The 16,160-nt window shown below is 42.9% G+C and overlaps 1 protein-coding gene across 3 annotated transcripts in view; it reads left to right on the forward strand.

Moving 5' to 3' along the window:
* PRMT7 (protein arginine methyltransferase 7) overlaps positions 1–16,160 on the forward strand; it is a 62,506-nt gene that overhangs the window by 30,391 nt on the left and 15,955 nt on the right. For all 3 annotated transcript variants that reach the window (XM_073659307.1, XM_073659305.1, XM_073659306.1), the window contains 6 exons: positions 440–567; positions 2,183–2,312; positions 2,746–2,829; positions 9,304–9,351; positions 13,077–13,166; positions 14,460–14,621. In XM_073659307.1, the coding sequence (XP_073515408.1) occupies positions 440–567; positions 2,183–2,312; positions 2,746–2,829; positions 9,304–9,351; positions 13,077–13,166; positions 14,460–14,621 (642 nt within the window). The remainder of the gene's footprint in view (positions 1–439; positions 568–2,182; positions 2,313–2,745; positions 2,830–9,303; positions 9,352–13,076; positions 13,167–14,459; positions 14,622–16,160) is intronic.

Here is a 16,160-nt window from a genome sequence, read left to right on the forward strand (position 1 = left end):
TCCGGCTTCTGTTTTGGCTGTGGCAGTCATGTCAGGTTGACAGCGTCCATCATCACTTCAGACAATTGCTGAGCTCAGCGGCTCTACTGAGCTCAGTGATGGGCTGCAGCGTTGATGGGCGTTGTCGACATGTTGTCACTGCAGCAGCCAAAACACAGACAAGAGCAGCGGTGGAGAGCCAGTCCTGGAGCAGGGGAGATAACTACTCGCTTGGTTACTTTACTGCTCTAGGGTCCTATTTAAAGCGCTCCTAATACCTTCTAGAGGTAAATCCTGATAACTCCCATGTCTCCAGTCTGTGCAAGAGAAAGTGACCACATGGTACAAAAGAGCACATTTACCTTATAAGCGGTATATTTGTGGTATCCTTGTAATCCAAGCACTTATCTTTGAGAAATGCTTTTGCTTCCTCACCATTAATTTTTCCAACTTATTGTAGTGGAGAGACCACTGGATGCAATGTGTTTACTTCCTGCCAGAGGAAAAAGAGGTGTCTCAGGGTGGGGAGACTTGTCTCATCGCTCACCAAGATGACTACTGCGTGTGGTACGACCTGACAAACCCAAGGTAATCGCAGCAAAGTCTGCAAAGCCGACTAGATAGATTATAACCTTGTATGCAACTTTTCCTAATAGTAAGTAAATTGCATCCTATTACGTATGCAAATAAAAAACAATAAATGAACGGTTATTTGGTTGGTATAATAATGTTATTACACACAGGCACTGAGCTAGTTCTATGACTAAGGCGATGTGCACACAGAGTTTTATTGAGGTGATCAAAAATGACAAATTTTCGAGAGGAAACCACTTCTGGAAATGCTCCTTCTTTGGGGAATTTTTGGAGTGTTTTTTAACAATTTTGGAGTTTTTTTTCCAGAAGCTTTATTTGCATCCTTGTGATTGGACAGGGCCTAGTTTGGCTCTGATTACATCAGGAGCCGCTTCAAAGAAGTGACATGCATTTACTTTGGGTATGTGCACACGCTGTGTTTTTTATGCGTTTTTGATGTGGTAATTCTGCGCTTAATTGGCCCCAAAAATGCATTGCAAACCTTATCCCAGCGTTTTCTATGAAATTTTGCAAGATCTGTGCACATGATCAGGATTTGTGCCTGCATTTTTCCTATACAATGCATTGGAAAAAAGGCATGGAAAATCTGCAGGCAAAAATGCATGAAAACGCTGCTCATTTTCTGCAGCGTTTTTGCTGCCAAGAGGTGCAGAATCTTGCAGAAATTTCTGCAATTAAATCCTCTTCGTGCACACACACACCACGTTTTTCGAGCCTTAAAGTAGAAAAAAATTCTCAAAGACTGAACATGTGATTAGCAAAGCAGATTTACAATTGGAATGAATAGGAAGAGTCTTTCAAGCCTTTTTGAAGTGGTGTTTTTTTTTGGAAACAGACCTGCTCAAAAAAATAAAAAAAAAACTGTGTGTGCACATAGCTTGAAGGAAATCTGTCAGCAGAATTTTACCCCCAAACTATTTTTATTCTTACGTAGCTCTTTCAAAGGCAAGTCTAGCAATACCTTTACATGGCCAATCTGTTCTTCCATTACTGAAAAATCAGCGTTTGAATTGAGGCTGAAGAGCTATGGTAGATCTGAAGCCTCTGTCACTCAAGCTCTATTCCTCGCCCAGAGTCACCTCCTCCTACTTTACTGATGGCTCCTTGCTTAAAGTGACACAGCATAGAGGCTGTCACTCAGGCAGGAGGAGGTGATGCTTGCCCGGGAATAGAGCTGGAGTGACAGAGGTTTAAGATCTACCATAGCTCCAGCCTCATTTACATATCAATTCAAAGCTTCCTAGTGACACAGAGTTTACACTTGGTGCTGTGTCCCCGCAGTGTTATTAATGAGAATTTCTCAGATGGTGCACCATAATGTATACTTGACAAGCAGAAAGACAGAAATGGCAGTGGCCTTACTTACACCATCCATAGAAAACACCAACATTTTGGCACAAAGTAAGGCACCTAATATGTGACAGTCTGAAGGTAGAATTGATAAATAAGCACCACTGTGCAAAGATGATATCTCTCTACCAATATGCCCGCAATGGGTCCTCGTGGTCCATCTGGAGTAACACTTTCTTATTGAGCCTACTTCTGGATGTAAAGGATACTGTAGTGAGATCACATTCAGTCTCGTATATTACATATATTACCGTTCTAGTGCAGCACATACAAGCTCAGCAGAGAGTCCTGCCTGTCGCTGCGGGGCTCACATCACTTGGAACCGTGCACGATTTGGGGAATTAAATGATCAACTCAGAATGGACAAGTACAAAGAAGCTTTAAAGAAGGTAGGTGAGCTTTACTGCAGTATCTTACAGGCAAATACCCTAAACTATGTAATGGTTATAATTACTTGTTACAGGGGGATGTCCACTACTGGACAACCCCTAATTAATGAGTCCAGGATAGGGGCAAAAGAACCCAAATGGATACTCCCCTCCCAGATTGGTGCTGCTCCTCCCTCTCCGCTCTGCTGGAGTGATCATTCGGCTAGGTTGTCACATGAGCAATTACAACCAATCAGCATTCACTTTTTGTCTGAGTGTAAGAAACAGCATTTCTTCTGCTTGGAGGACGCAGTGCCAAGGAGCGGCATCTGTCCTGGAGCCGTGAGCTAGTATATGTGTGTTATCATACCCTGTTAGGTATTGCTATTAATCTTATTTTCTAAATGAGCGTGTTTCCTTGCTTTTCACGTATGTTTATTATATCCCCCTCCAGATCCTGACTCTGAGCTCGGTGTGCTTGTGTGTGAGTGATGGCAGCATACTGCCCATGCTGGCACATTCTGTTGGGGCAGCGCAGGTAATATTCTTGCTTACTAGTTACATTGATTTCTCATTTTATAACCCACATTCTGTTTTCTAGATATGTACATCCTTGCTTGTTTTAATAGTGAACCTGTAAAGATACTGACAGTGCACTCCCATAAGTTTATTTCTCAAGTTTAGAATAGAAATAATAATAATGTTTCATAGCAGCCCAGGCTGTCTGATATGTGCCTTTGTCTGCCCCCTCAAAGGGAATGTGTCAACAAAACATTTTTTTTCAACCACTGAAAAAATGCAAAGTATTAATGTTTTTTTTTTAGTATTTTTTAATGGTATAAAATCTGAAAAAGAATTTAAAAAGTTTTGGATATTTTCAAGTTTTATACAGTAAGGAGGAGCAGCTGCTGAGATTTGCCATGAAAAATCTAGAGTAGTGCTAACTTGCATTACGACTCCAGTAAATGTGAGTGGGATCTGCTCCATGTGAATGACGTCACTCCCCCCTCTCCTTCTGAGATTGTTAAAGGATAATGGAGAATGAAGTTTAGGATCACAGTGCAGAGACATTTTGTTGGTGACTCCAATGTGATAGCGAGATGCGGCTCCTAGGACGACTGGCAGCGCCCATTGTATTCGTTGGTGCTGTGCTGCTTACTGGTCTTTACAAAGATCTGAGTAGAGCAGTCATGTCATTACGGCTGCATCGCACAGATCACAGTAATTACACAGCACTGCAATCTGTATCACACAAGATAGGATTATATACATGGCTCAGTGGGCTGTATCACACATGATAGGATTAGATACACCGCTTAGAGGACTGTATTGCACATAGCATTAGGTACACATCATTTCAGCTTCTGGGTCCCAGGACTGTGGTGGTGAGTTCATCCAGCGGTGAGTACACGTCACTGGATGAAATCATCGCTGTAACAGTGGTGCCTTGTCCTGTGCTCTCTGGTAATTACTGTGATGTGAGCGCTGCAATGACATGATGTCTCCGCTCAGATCACAGTAATTACAGGTGACAGAGTGAATTTATAACCAGTACACAGCACTGGGCTACAATGAAACGGTACTGGGGGCTGTATCCAGTTCACAGCTGAGGCAGCCACAGTATGGGAGATAGGATCAGACACCCACTGCTGTCTTTTATGTCCTGAGGTTGCCATATTTGCAGTGTAAGTGTTAATCTTTGACAGTTACACACTAGCAAATAAAAATAGTAGCCCCCAGAATTATAAAACTAAAAAAAAAAAATTCTATCATTTTAATTTTTTTCACTAATAAAATAAAATTTTTAACATAAAAGTAACATAGTAACGTAGGTTGAATAAAAACCTAGGTCCATCAAGTTCAACCTTCCTCAGTCCAAACGTTAAAAAAATGAGACCTTTCCCTTTTATAGGAATAGATCAAGTATTTTTTTAACTAATGACTGTAGATGTTTTTATTTTGTTTTCTGGACATGATTACGGGGGCAGCCATGGTGGATGTTATGTTGTTCTCCTCCATCATTTTAACCCCAACAGATGTGGCTTTCAAGGAAAGAAATGAACGATGGTCGCTAGTAATAATAATAATAATTTTTATTTATATAGCGCCAACATATTCCGCAGCACTTACAGTTAAGCGGGGACATGTACAGACAATAAATTCAATACAAGGTGAGACAGTGTAAACAGTTACATTAGGAGTGAGGTCCCTGCTCGCAAACTTACAATCTACAAGGAAATTGGGGGACACAATAGGTGGAAAGTGCTTGTTATTTCAGGTCTAGTAATTACAATAAATAGGGATTTTCATATAATACTGCATGATCCGGTCATCAGCCCGTATGCTTAAGTGCAATTATCTTGTGCATGGAGGGTGTGGAGACAGATGAAGAGAAGGGAACAGATTCTGAATAATATTTAGAAGGCGGGAACAGGGGAAAGTTAGTTTACTGAGTATTTAAAGTGCGCTTGAAGACATGGGGGCTAGGCATCAGTCGGATCGCCTGAGGTAGAGCATTCCAGAGAACTGGCGCAGCACGAGAGAAGTCTTGGAGACAGAGGTGCGAGGTTCGGATTATGGGGGATGTTAGTCTTAGGTCATTTGTAGAATGGAGGGCACGTGTAGGGCGATAGGCAGAGATGAGAGAGGAGAAATAAGGCGGTGCAGAACTGTGGAGAGCTTTGTGGGTGAGAGCGATGAGTTTATATTGGACTCTGTAGCGGATGGGCAACCAGTGTAAAGACTGGCACAAGATGGAGGCATCGGTGAAGCGGCTGGACAGAAATACGACCCTGGCTGCCGCATTCAGGACGGTTTGGAGAGGAGAAAGTTTGGTAAGAGGGAGACCGATCAGAAGAGAGTTGCAGTAGTCCAGACGAGAGTGAATAAGAGCGACAGTTAGGCTATGTGCCCACGATGCGGAAATGCTCCGGATTTTTTCCGAGCGTTTCTGCATCTCCCTGGCAGAAAAAAAACGAATGCTTATTGTATATGCGTTTTTCCTGCCAGGGACAAGCGGATTTGAAGCGTTCTTCACATGTATTTCCGCATGCTGGTTGTCAAGCGCTTTCCAAGCGATTTTAGCATCACTTGGAAAGTGCTTGACAACTTAGTCATACTATATAAATCCATGCAACCGGCATGGATTTATATAGTGTGACCGAAAGAATGGTAAAAAATAAATATTATACTTACCTTCTGATGGCCACGGGTGTCTTTATCTGATGCGTCTCGGCTTGCCGGCAGCTCGCGGTACACTAAAGGACCTGCCGATGTCAGCGGTCGCGTGACCCATCACATGACTAAATGACGTCATGGCAGGTCCTTGAGTCGACCGCTTTCTGCCGGCAAGGCAAGACAAAGACAACGGGGGCCATCAGAAGGTAAGTATAATGTATATTTTTTATTTTATTCTTTTTTTACAGGTACTATGGTACCCGGGTCTGGAGGAGAGTCTTCTCCAAACCCGGGTACCATCCTCACATTGAAACGCTTGGATTCCGCATGTACAGATGCAGTGATGCGGTTTCCATGCATTCCAATGCAAGTCAATAGCAGCGAAAACGCAGCGCTTCCGCAAAATAATTGGTAGTGCTGCGCATTTTTCCGCAATGATAATCCGCAGTGGAAATTTCCGCAGCATGTGCACAGCACATGCGGATTATCATTGGGGAACATGGCAGACCTTCTACCAAGCGTTTTTTAAGCGTTTCTGCAGTGGAATTGCTGCTGCGGAAACGCTTAAAAAATGCATCTTGGGCACACAGCCTAAGAGTTTTAGCAGTTTCTAAGGTGAGAAAAGGTCGGATTCTGGAGATGTTTTTAAGATGCAGGTGACAAGAGCGGGTGAGTGATTGGATATGGGGAGTAAAGGAAAGATTAGTGTCGAATATGACCCCAAGGCAGCGGGCATGCTGCTTGGGAGTTATGGTTGAACCCTCCAAGGTAATTTCGATGTTAGATAGAGTTAGGTTAATAGAGGGGAGAAACACAAGAAGTTCAGTTTTAGAGAGATTCAGTTTAAGATAGAGGGAGTACATTATGTTAGAGACAGCGGACAGACAATCCTTGGTATTTTGTATTAGGGTAGGGGTGATGTCAGGTGAAGAGGTGTATAGTTGGGTGTCGTCAGCATAGAGATGGTACTGGAACCCAAATCTGCTGATTGTCCAATAGGGGCAGTGTAAAGAGAGAAGAGGAGGGGGCCTAGGACTGAGCCCTGTGGAACTCCGATAGTAAGGGGACGAGGAGAGGAAGAGGAGCCGGCAAAAGATACAGAGAAGGAGCGGTCAGAGAGGTAGGAGGAGATCCAGGAGAGAACGGTGTCCTTGAAGTCTATAGAGCGGAGCATAGTGAGGAGGAGCTGGTGATCCACAGTGTCAAATGCTGCAGAGAGATCCAGGAGAATCAGCAGGGAGTAGTGACCATTAGATTTAGCTGTTAGTAGATCATTAGAGACTGAGGGCAGTTTCAGTGGAGTGTAAGGAGCGGAAACCAGATTGTAGAGGGTCGAGGAGAGAGTTATCTGAGAGATAGCGGATTAGACGGGAGTGGACCAGGCGTTCCAGGAGTTTAGAGATGAAAGGAAGATTAGAGACAGGTCTGTAGTTTGCAGTGCAGTTCTGGTCCAGGGATGGCTTTTTAAGTAAAGGGTTATGATAGCATGTTTAAATGAGGAGGAAAATATACCTGAAGAAAGAGAGAGGTTAAATATTTTAGTCAGGTGAGTGGTGACCACCGGTGAGAGAGACTACAGGAGATGTGAAGGAATGGGGTCACTGTTGCAGGTCGAGAAGAAATGAGTAGCTGCGTAACTTCTTCTTCTGCAACAGGCTCAAAGATGGCTAGTGAGCTTGAATTGCGGCAGGGAAGGGGAACCAGGCTCTGAGGAGATTGGGCTTAGATGTCCTGATTGATGTGGTTGATCTTTTCTAGGAAATAAGTGGCCATATCCTCCCCGCTGAGGTTGGTGGTGGGGGGCCTGTGCTTTTAGGTTTCAGGAGGGAGTTTAAGGTTTCAAAAAGTCATTTTGGATTGTTGGACAGTGAAGTGATGAGAGTGGTGAAGTAGGATTGTTTGGCCAGATGAAGGGCAGAGTTATAGGTTTTGAGCATGAATTTATAGTGAATGAAGTCCTCTGCTAAAAGAGATTTTGTCCACTGATGCTCAGCACACCTTGAGCAACGCTGAAGAAAGCGTGTTTGCATTGTGTGCCAGGGCTGCCGTTGTCTGTGTCGGGTCTTTCTGCGTGTAGAAGGTGCTGCTTCATCTAGGGCAGTCTTCAGTGTATTATTGTAGTGTGACAATGCTAATTCTGGACAGGAGAGGGAGGAGATGGGGGCTAAAGATGTGTGGAGATTGTCCATAAGCTGCTGGGTATTAATGGTACGTGTGTTCCTATAAGTGTGGTAAGTGGGGGTGTCCCGGGTGAGGAGACAGTCCTTGACAGAGAAGGAAAGAAGGTTGTGGTCTGAGAGCAGGAGAGGGGAGTTAGTAAAGTCATGCAGTGAGCAGAGACGGGAGAAGACCAGATCCAGAGTATTCCCGTCTTCGTGCATAGGAGAATTAGTAAATTGTGAGAGGCCGAATGAGGAGGTTAGAGAAAGTAGAAGAGAGGCAGATTGGGAGAGGGGATCATTGATGGGGATATTAAAGTCTCCCATGATGATGGTGGGGATGTCACAGGATAGAACGTGAGGAAGCCAGGTGGCAAAGTAATCCAGGAACTGGCGGGAGGAGCCTGGAGGGCGATACACAACCTCCACTCGCAGGGAGAAGGGTTTGAAGAGTCTGATGGTGTGCACTTCAGAGAAAGGAAACATTAGTGAGGGAACTGGGGGGATGACCTGGAAATCACATTGTGGTGAAAGGAGCAAACCAATACCTCCACCCTGTCTATTCTCAGGTCTGGCGGTATGTGAAAATTTCAGCCCACCAAATGAGAGAGCAGCAGCTGCGGTGGTGTCTGAATGCTGGATCCAGGTTTCAGTAATAGTCAGAAGGTTAAGGGAATTAGAGAGGAAAAAATCGTGAATGTAAGTTAGTTTGTTACACACAGACCGTGCGTTCCAGAGCGCTCAGTGGAAAGCAACAGGAGAAGGCATGCACTGAATGTTAATAAGATTAGCAGGGTTTCTATAGGCAGCTGGAGGAGAGTGGTGTATGCTAGTGTAGGAAGGCCCAGGATTGGGGGAGATGTCGCCTGCGACTAGTGAAAGGAGAAAGAAGCGAAAGAGCAGGTGGTGCAATGATTTGTATGAACGTTTTGAGTGCTGTATGGAGGAAGTGGATGGTTTAGAGTGGGTGAGAAATGTCAGTAGAGCCTCAGAATTATACATGGGAGAGGGGAGAAGGGAGGGGTTGATATGGAGAGAGTGCACAGAATGTGTTAAAGGGCGGGCGAGATGTGAGAAAGCAGAGGTTTAAAACAAGTAAGAAGCAGATTGCTATGACCAATACATAGTGCAGTACAACTGACCAAGAAGCAGCATGTTTGTATGAATATCTTATGCACCTTACCTGTCTCCTGCTCTGTCCAACTGCCGTTGTATAGCTGCTTATTAAAAGCACTTTAAGCTATTGTACTTAAAGTCTGTTGCACGTGTGACTCGGCACGTGTGCTATCCTGAGCCAGAGCTGAATATATATAGTATTTTCTATGTGAAGAAATGATAAAGCCCATCACATTGTTCACATCCATTGCCCCCATAGTATTTACAGCCTGTGCCCCCCACAGTGCTGACATCTAGCACCCAGTATAACAACCTTGTCACCTTGTAGTCTGGATATCCCCAGCACAACAAAAGTCTGGCAGTGTAGTCTGCTCCCAGCCGTCTGTACCAAAGACCCTAATAACAGGAATCTATCTGATTGTGTAGCTTGGATCAGCCCCAAACCTGAAGTTTATCCCGGAGTTTAGCAATAAGTAATTGCGTTTGATTTTTTTTTTTTTTTACTACAAGTAAAATGTTTTGCGTTGTTGTATGTGATAAGTGACATCTTCATCTTCCAGGTATTTACATTAGAGTCTTCTTCTGTGGCTCAGCAGCTCATGGACAAGGTTAGTGTGGGCATCACATCCTGAAGATCCAGTATGTATGTGATTATATCTCACCCAGGGCACTACCAGTGAGGCCGGTATCACACATTCAGCAATCACAGTCTCCTGACCTGAACGTAACTGTTGAGTTTTCGTCAGGAGAAACGCTGCCGGTCTGGACATCGCAGTCCTTATTAAGACATCTGAATTCAGCTTTACGGCTTCGTACACAAACCTTTTAATTTGGCTACACGCATCAGTGCATCACGGCAGTCAGCACTCGCTCTGGGAAGTGAGCACTGGCAATCAGAAGCGGGGTAAGCCATGCAAATGGGGGGTGTAACAATGTACCAAGCTTCGTGGACATGTCAAGGGTGCATTAAAACCCCCACATTTGTATACGAATTAAAAGTTTATTTTTCTCAGGAACTGTACCAGTAACAGGTAAAAGTCTAGTATGGTTGTTATTGGGGCTAAGTCCCCTATATCACTATATATAGCTCATTTAAAATGCATTTTAGTGGTGACGGACTCCTTTAATTGACCGCTGATTGGCCACAATTTCTGTTCGGCGGTTGTTTAATAGCCTATTTACACAGGTCTGCTGCCCTTCCGATGTGCACAGAAGGATCCGTAATAATCATTCTGTGCGCATAGACTGTCTTCTTACCAGCACAAATCCTGTCTACACAGGACGACGTGCGGCTGAAACCAGTGATTTTTAAGCGAACTTAATACTTATTTTACCTGACTAATGAGCATTTTGTTCATTTGTTGGGTGATCGGCAGCCTGTTCACACTGCTCGTTTATCAAGAATCAGCCATGTCTGGGAAGGTTTGTACACAATAATCAGCTAGTGTAAGATGAAGATTCAATTGAAGGCTTTATTACATTTATAAAGTAAGATTAAGCTACAATACCAAGTATGACTGCTACTAAAATATGATGTGTGCAGGACAATCCAGTGTAAAAGCCAATATAAGCATTGAAAAGGCACTTTAAATATAACGTTTATATAAAGTACGCCTCTTCATAAATCAGGAGCACCGGAGGAGTTGCCAGCATCTCACTATAATCCTGCTCCATTCCCTGCTGGAGTAAGATGTCTGGCGTAGCGGACACTGCTGCTTGTCATGAATTTTAGGAGTGGCAGTTGCCACGCCGCGTCCCACTCCAGCTCCACCCACTTTGCTGTAGCTGACAGAAAATGCATGAGAATGCCAAAAGGCACAAAATTTTAGTGCAGCCTCGAGTTGTGCCAGCAGCCGAGAGCCAGCGCTGGGGGAGTAACATTCAGTTTATTTGTAACCTTCGGAAGCCCAAAGGAGTGAAAAAAAAATTCTTGGAAAATTAAAAATTTGAAAAATAATTTTCACTTTTAATTTTCCTCTTTTGTTTTAAATTCTAAGAGTCGCACAAAATCTGAAAAACAAAAAAACCCTGTGTTTTGAACTGTCTGTAAATACTGGCACATACAGTGGTGTGAAAAAGTATTTACCCCCTTCCTGATTTGTTATTCTTTTGCATGTTTGTCCCACTTAAATGTTTCAGATCACAAAACAAATTTAAATATTAGGCAAAGATAACACAAGTGAGCACAAAATGCTGATTTTAAATGAAGGTCTTTATTATTGAGGGAAAAAGAAATCCACTTTATCACATCTTTGGGAAGCTGAGTTCAATTTCCCTAGCCACACACTGGCCTGATTACTGCCACACCTGTTCTCAATCAAGCAAATCACTTAAATAGGACCTGCCTGACAAAGTGAAGTAGACCAAAAGATACTCAAAAGCTAGACATCATGCTGCAATCCTAAGAAATCCAGGAACAAATGAGAAATAAATTAATTGAGATCTACCAGTCTGGAAAAGGTTATAAAGCCATTTCTAATGCTTTGGGACTCCAGCAAACCACAGTGAGAGCCATTATCAGCAAATGGCAAAAACATGGAACAGTGGTGAACCTTTCAAGGAGTGGCCAGCCAAACAAAATTACCCCAAGAGCATAGCAATTACTCATCCAAGAGGTCACAAAACATCTCACAAGAACATCCAAAGAACTGCAGCCCTCACTTGCCTCAGTTAAGGCCAGTGTTCATGACTCCACCATAAGAAAGAGACTTTTTCACACAGGGCCCTGTAGGTTTGGATTCCTTTTTCCCTTAATAATAAAGACCTTTATTTCATTATTTCAAAAACTTAATTTTTTGTTTACTTGTGTTATCTTTGTCTAATATTTAAATTTGTTTTGTGATCAGAAACATTTAAGTGTGACCAACATGCAAAAGAATAATAAATCATTAAGGGGGAAAACACTTTTCACACCACTGTAAGTCTGCTCCTATTTTCTGTTGTAAAATACTAAAGAAACTATTTTAAGTTGGAAAAAAGTCACCAGTGTAGTTGGCCCTGGTCTCCTGTGTTTTCTGACATTATTTACTACCACCAGGGGGAATCATTGTGATAATTTGTATCTTGCTTAGGTGTGTGACTACTGAGGCTATGTGCCCACGATGCAGAAATGCTGCATATTTTTTCCGCTTCTCCCTAGCAGGAAAAACGCATGCGGATTTTACATGCTTTTTTCCCGCCAGGTAGAAGCGTTAGTCAAGCGTTTTTGCATGCATTTCTGCATGCGGGTTATCAAGCGCTTTTCCAAGCGATTTTAGCATCACCAGGAAAAGTGCTTGACAACTTGGTCACACTATATAAATCCATGCAACCGGTATGGATTTATATAGTGTGACCAAGTAATAGTTAAAAAAAAACGAATAAGAATGGTAAAAAATAAAAAAATAAAGATTATACTTACCTTCCGATGGCCCGCGGTCTCCTTCTCCACTCAGTCCGGTCTCCCTGGTGTCTCGCTGTGGTGTGAAGGGCCTGCGGTCGCTTGACCTGTCACATGACTCAATGACGTCATGTCAGGTCCTCACACCACCGCGAGCCGCCCTACACATCGCACGCATCGCTGAGGAGTCCGGGGGACATCGGAAGGTAAGTATAATCTTTATTTTTTATTTTAAATTCATTTTTTTTTACAGTTTCTATGGTACCCAGGTCTGGATGAGAGTCTCCTCTCCTCCAGAACTGGGTACCATCCGCACATTGAACCGGGTGATATCCGCTTGTGCACATGTAGTGATGCGGATGTCACGCGGTCCAATGCAAGTCAATGGCGGCAATTACGCTGCGTGTCCGCAAAATTAATGGACATGCTGCGTATTGTTCCACAATGATAATCCGCAGCGGAAATTTCCGCAGCATGTGCACAACACATGCGGATTATCATTGGGGACCATGGGGCATTATTACTAAGCGTTTAAGCGTTTTTGCTGCGGAAATTCCGTGGCAGAAACGCTTGAAAAATGCATAGTGGGCACGCAGCCTGACTGTAGAGGGAGGCACTGTAACACGGTATGGTTTGCTTTCAGCACATCACCGCTGTTTTATAGATCCCTGTCCTATCTAAATTTCAATTCTGTTAAAATATGAAGTTGTCAGAAGTTCTTATTGTTGGAAACGCATCACAAGAATAAGGTGATCAGAGGCTGACCCACACCAATCAGCTGTGAATATGGCAGTAAGCGTTCCGCTGCCCCCAAAGTGAGAGCTCCTCTGGCTAATAAATGATGGTCCCCATCTATGAACACATAGTTCCCTGATGGCACAATTAAAACTGTGGTTTGCTTATTCAGTATAAGATCAGTCTAATCCTGGCACTATACATTTTTTCCTCCTACAGATTTTAGAAACCAACAACCTCAAAGAGACCATTCACATCTTGCAGAAATCTCCAGATAAAGTTACTGCAGACGACCTTGGGGATAGAAAGGTAATGGTTATTTCTACATACATTGACCTATAATAAAATATCATCAGATTTTTTTTCATTTCTTATCTTGTTCTTTTTAGGAATATTATGAGTGTTCATTTTATGCCTATATGCTTTGAACCTACATAAGCCTAAGAGTAAAGGGTCTGATTCATCATTTGGGTTTTTTTTTAGTTTTTTTTTTTAAGTCCCTTCTCTTTTATCTTGTGGAATTTGCTGAGATTTTCTGTGCCACATTCTTCAAAATGGGTCATGTGGTTCATCAATTTTGTGCAAAGTCAAAAATGGTCTCTGTAATTGACCTGATTTGCTTCTTTTTAAAGCAAAAAGTTGCACGTTTTGCAAAATCTTGCAAAAGTTGATGGTATACATGAAATCACTCCAGGGGTGGGGTTGGGCCCCTGGAGAACATTTGCGACAGATTTTAAAATGGCGTGGGGTGATTACTTTTGGGAGTTTCAAGTACACAGGTACTTTAAAGACACTTCAAAACTAAATTGATCCCTAAACAAATAAGTTTGTGAAATATCTTTGAAACTGTAGAAATTTGTTGCTAAACATCAAAAATCTATTAACATCCTAAAAAGAAATCAAAAGATGTTTAAAGGAACAATATCAGCGTATAGTAGACATATAGTAAATGCTATTATTTAACCATTTTGTGTGGTACGACTGTCTGTTCTGAGGGCATTAAAATTAAGTTTGAAAATTGCAAAATTTTCAAATATTATCATACGAGTGCTTGTTTTTGCTGGATGAATTGTAGTTTTGGATGACAGTATTCACTAATGTACTGGAAAACGGAAAAAAAAAATCTAGGTGGGTTTAGATGGTGAAAAAAAACACAATTTTGCTATTGTATTTTAGGTTTTGTTTTCACAGTGTTCATTGTGTAATAAAAATGTCCCTCACGTTAAGCAGTCCCCCACATTAGATCGTTAGCCAATCATTTACATCAGGTGGTCAGCCAGTTCCCCACGTCAGATGGTCAGCCAGTTCCCCGCGTCAGGTGATCATACTGTCCTCCCCATGTCAGATGTTCAGCTAGACCCCGCATCAAATGATCAGCCAGATCCCACATCAGATGGTCAGCCAGTCCCCCATTAGATGGTTGACCAGCCACCCATATCAGGTGGTCAGCCAGGCTTCCATCAGTTGGTGAGTCAGTCCCCCATTAGATGGTTAGCCAGTCCCGCTGAAAATTGTTGGGTTTGGATGATAACTCCAGTGTGCATGGGGGTCTCCAGTAGTCCTTGTGTATGTACATTATAATTATTAGACCTTCCTTTTTAGGTAACTGCTTTGATTGGAGAGCCTTTTTTCACAACCAGTCTCCTACCATGGCACAACTTGCGCTTTTGGTACTCCCGTACGAGTCTCTCTGAGAATTTGGCTAAGGACTGCGTAATCCTCCCCATTTCTGCCTCGTTATATGTGTTAGCTGTGGAATTCAAGGTAAGTGTTCACTATAGGTTTTATGTGATGTGAGTGCTGAATCCTGACAGCTCATCCTGGCTAATTAACTACAAATGACCGACACGTGAAAATTCCATATCACTGCTATCCGGCTGCAGGTCTGTCTTTGGGTGATGTCTGTATCTGTAGGTGCTATCCACCTGTTAGTGATTATGAATAAATAGTTACACCATTGATTGCAATTTAGACATTGGTTTTAAACACTGAGAAAAATAGGTTTTGTGTTTAAAAATTTGAATGTAAGAGATAAAAACTATCCAGCTAGTACACTGGCATGTAAAAGTTTGGACACCCCTGGTCAAAATTACTGTTATTGTGAACAGTTAAGCAAGTAGAAGATGACTTGATCTCTAGAAGGCCTAAAGTTAAAAATGACACACTTGATTTGTATTTTAGGCAAAAAAAAAAAAATCGTTTCATCTTTTACATTTTAAATATTACAAAAGGAAAATGGGCTGATGTAAAAGGTTGGGCACCCTGCATGGTTAGTAGCTAGTAGCGCCCCCTTTTGAAAGTATCACAGCTTGTAAAAGCTTTTTGTAGCCAAACAAGAGTCTTTCAATTCTTGTTTGAGGGATTTTCTTCCTTTCTTCCTTGGAAAATTCTTCCAGTTCTGTGAGATTCTGGAGTCGTCTTGCATGCACTGATATTTTGAGGTCTTGCCACAGATTTTCATTGACCTTAAGATCAGGGGACTGTGAGGGCCATTGTAAAACCTTCAGCTTGCGCCTTTTGAGGTCGTCTATTGTGGATTTTGACGTGTGTTTAGGAATGTTATCCATTTGTAGAAACCATCCTATTTTCAACTTCAGCTTTTTACAGACGGTGTTATGTTTGCTTCAAGAATTTGTTGAAATTATTCAAATTTCCCCACATTATCTCCCACACTGTATGATGGCCCCCACATTTTGCAAAAACCCCACATTATCTCCCACACTGTATGACCCCAACTGTAATCCCCACATTGTATAAATAGCCTGCATATAGTATAATGCACCAGATAATCATCAATATCGTATAATGCACTCCAATAGGCAGAGTCTGTAGTATAATCCCCCCACATAGGCAGAGTCTGTAGCATACTCACCCCCCCCCATACCCCACGTAGGCAGAGTCTGTAGCACACTCCCCTTCCACCCCCCGTAGGCAGAGTCTGTAGTATAATCCCCCTACATAGGCAGAGTCTGTAGCATACTCACCCCCCCCCCCATACCCCACGTAGGCAGAGTCTGTAGCACACTCCCCTTCCACCCCCCGTAGGCAGAGTCTGTAGTATAATCCCCCCACATAGGCAGAGTCTGTAGCATACTCACCCCCCCCTCATACCCCACGTAGGCAGAGTCTGTAGCACACTCCCCTTCCACCCCCCGTAGGCAGAGTCTGTAGTATAATCCCCCCACATAGGCAGAGTCTGTAGCATACTCACCCCCCCCCCCCCCATACCCCACGTAGGCAGAGTCTGTAGCATACTCACCCCCCCCATACCCCACGTAGGCAGAGTCTGTAGCATACTCACCC

The sequence above is a fragment of the Phyllobates terribilis genome, unplaced genomic scaffold (genome assembly GCF_046119375.1).
Source record: "Phyllobates terribilis strain yellow unplaced genomic scaffold, ASM4611937v1 Scaffold_13__5_contigs__length_258822181, whole genome shotgun sequence".
Classification (NCBI taxonomy): domain Eukaryota; kingdom Metazoa; phylum Chordata; class Amphibia; order Anura; family Dendrobatidae; genus Phyllobates; species Phyllobates terribilis.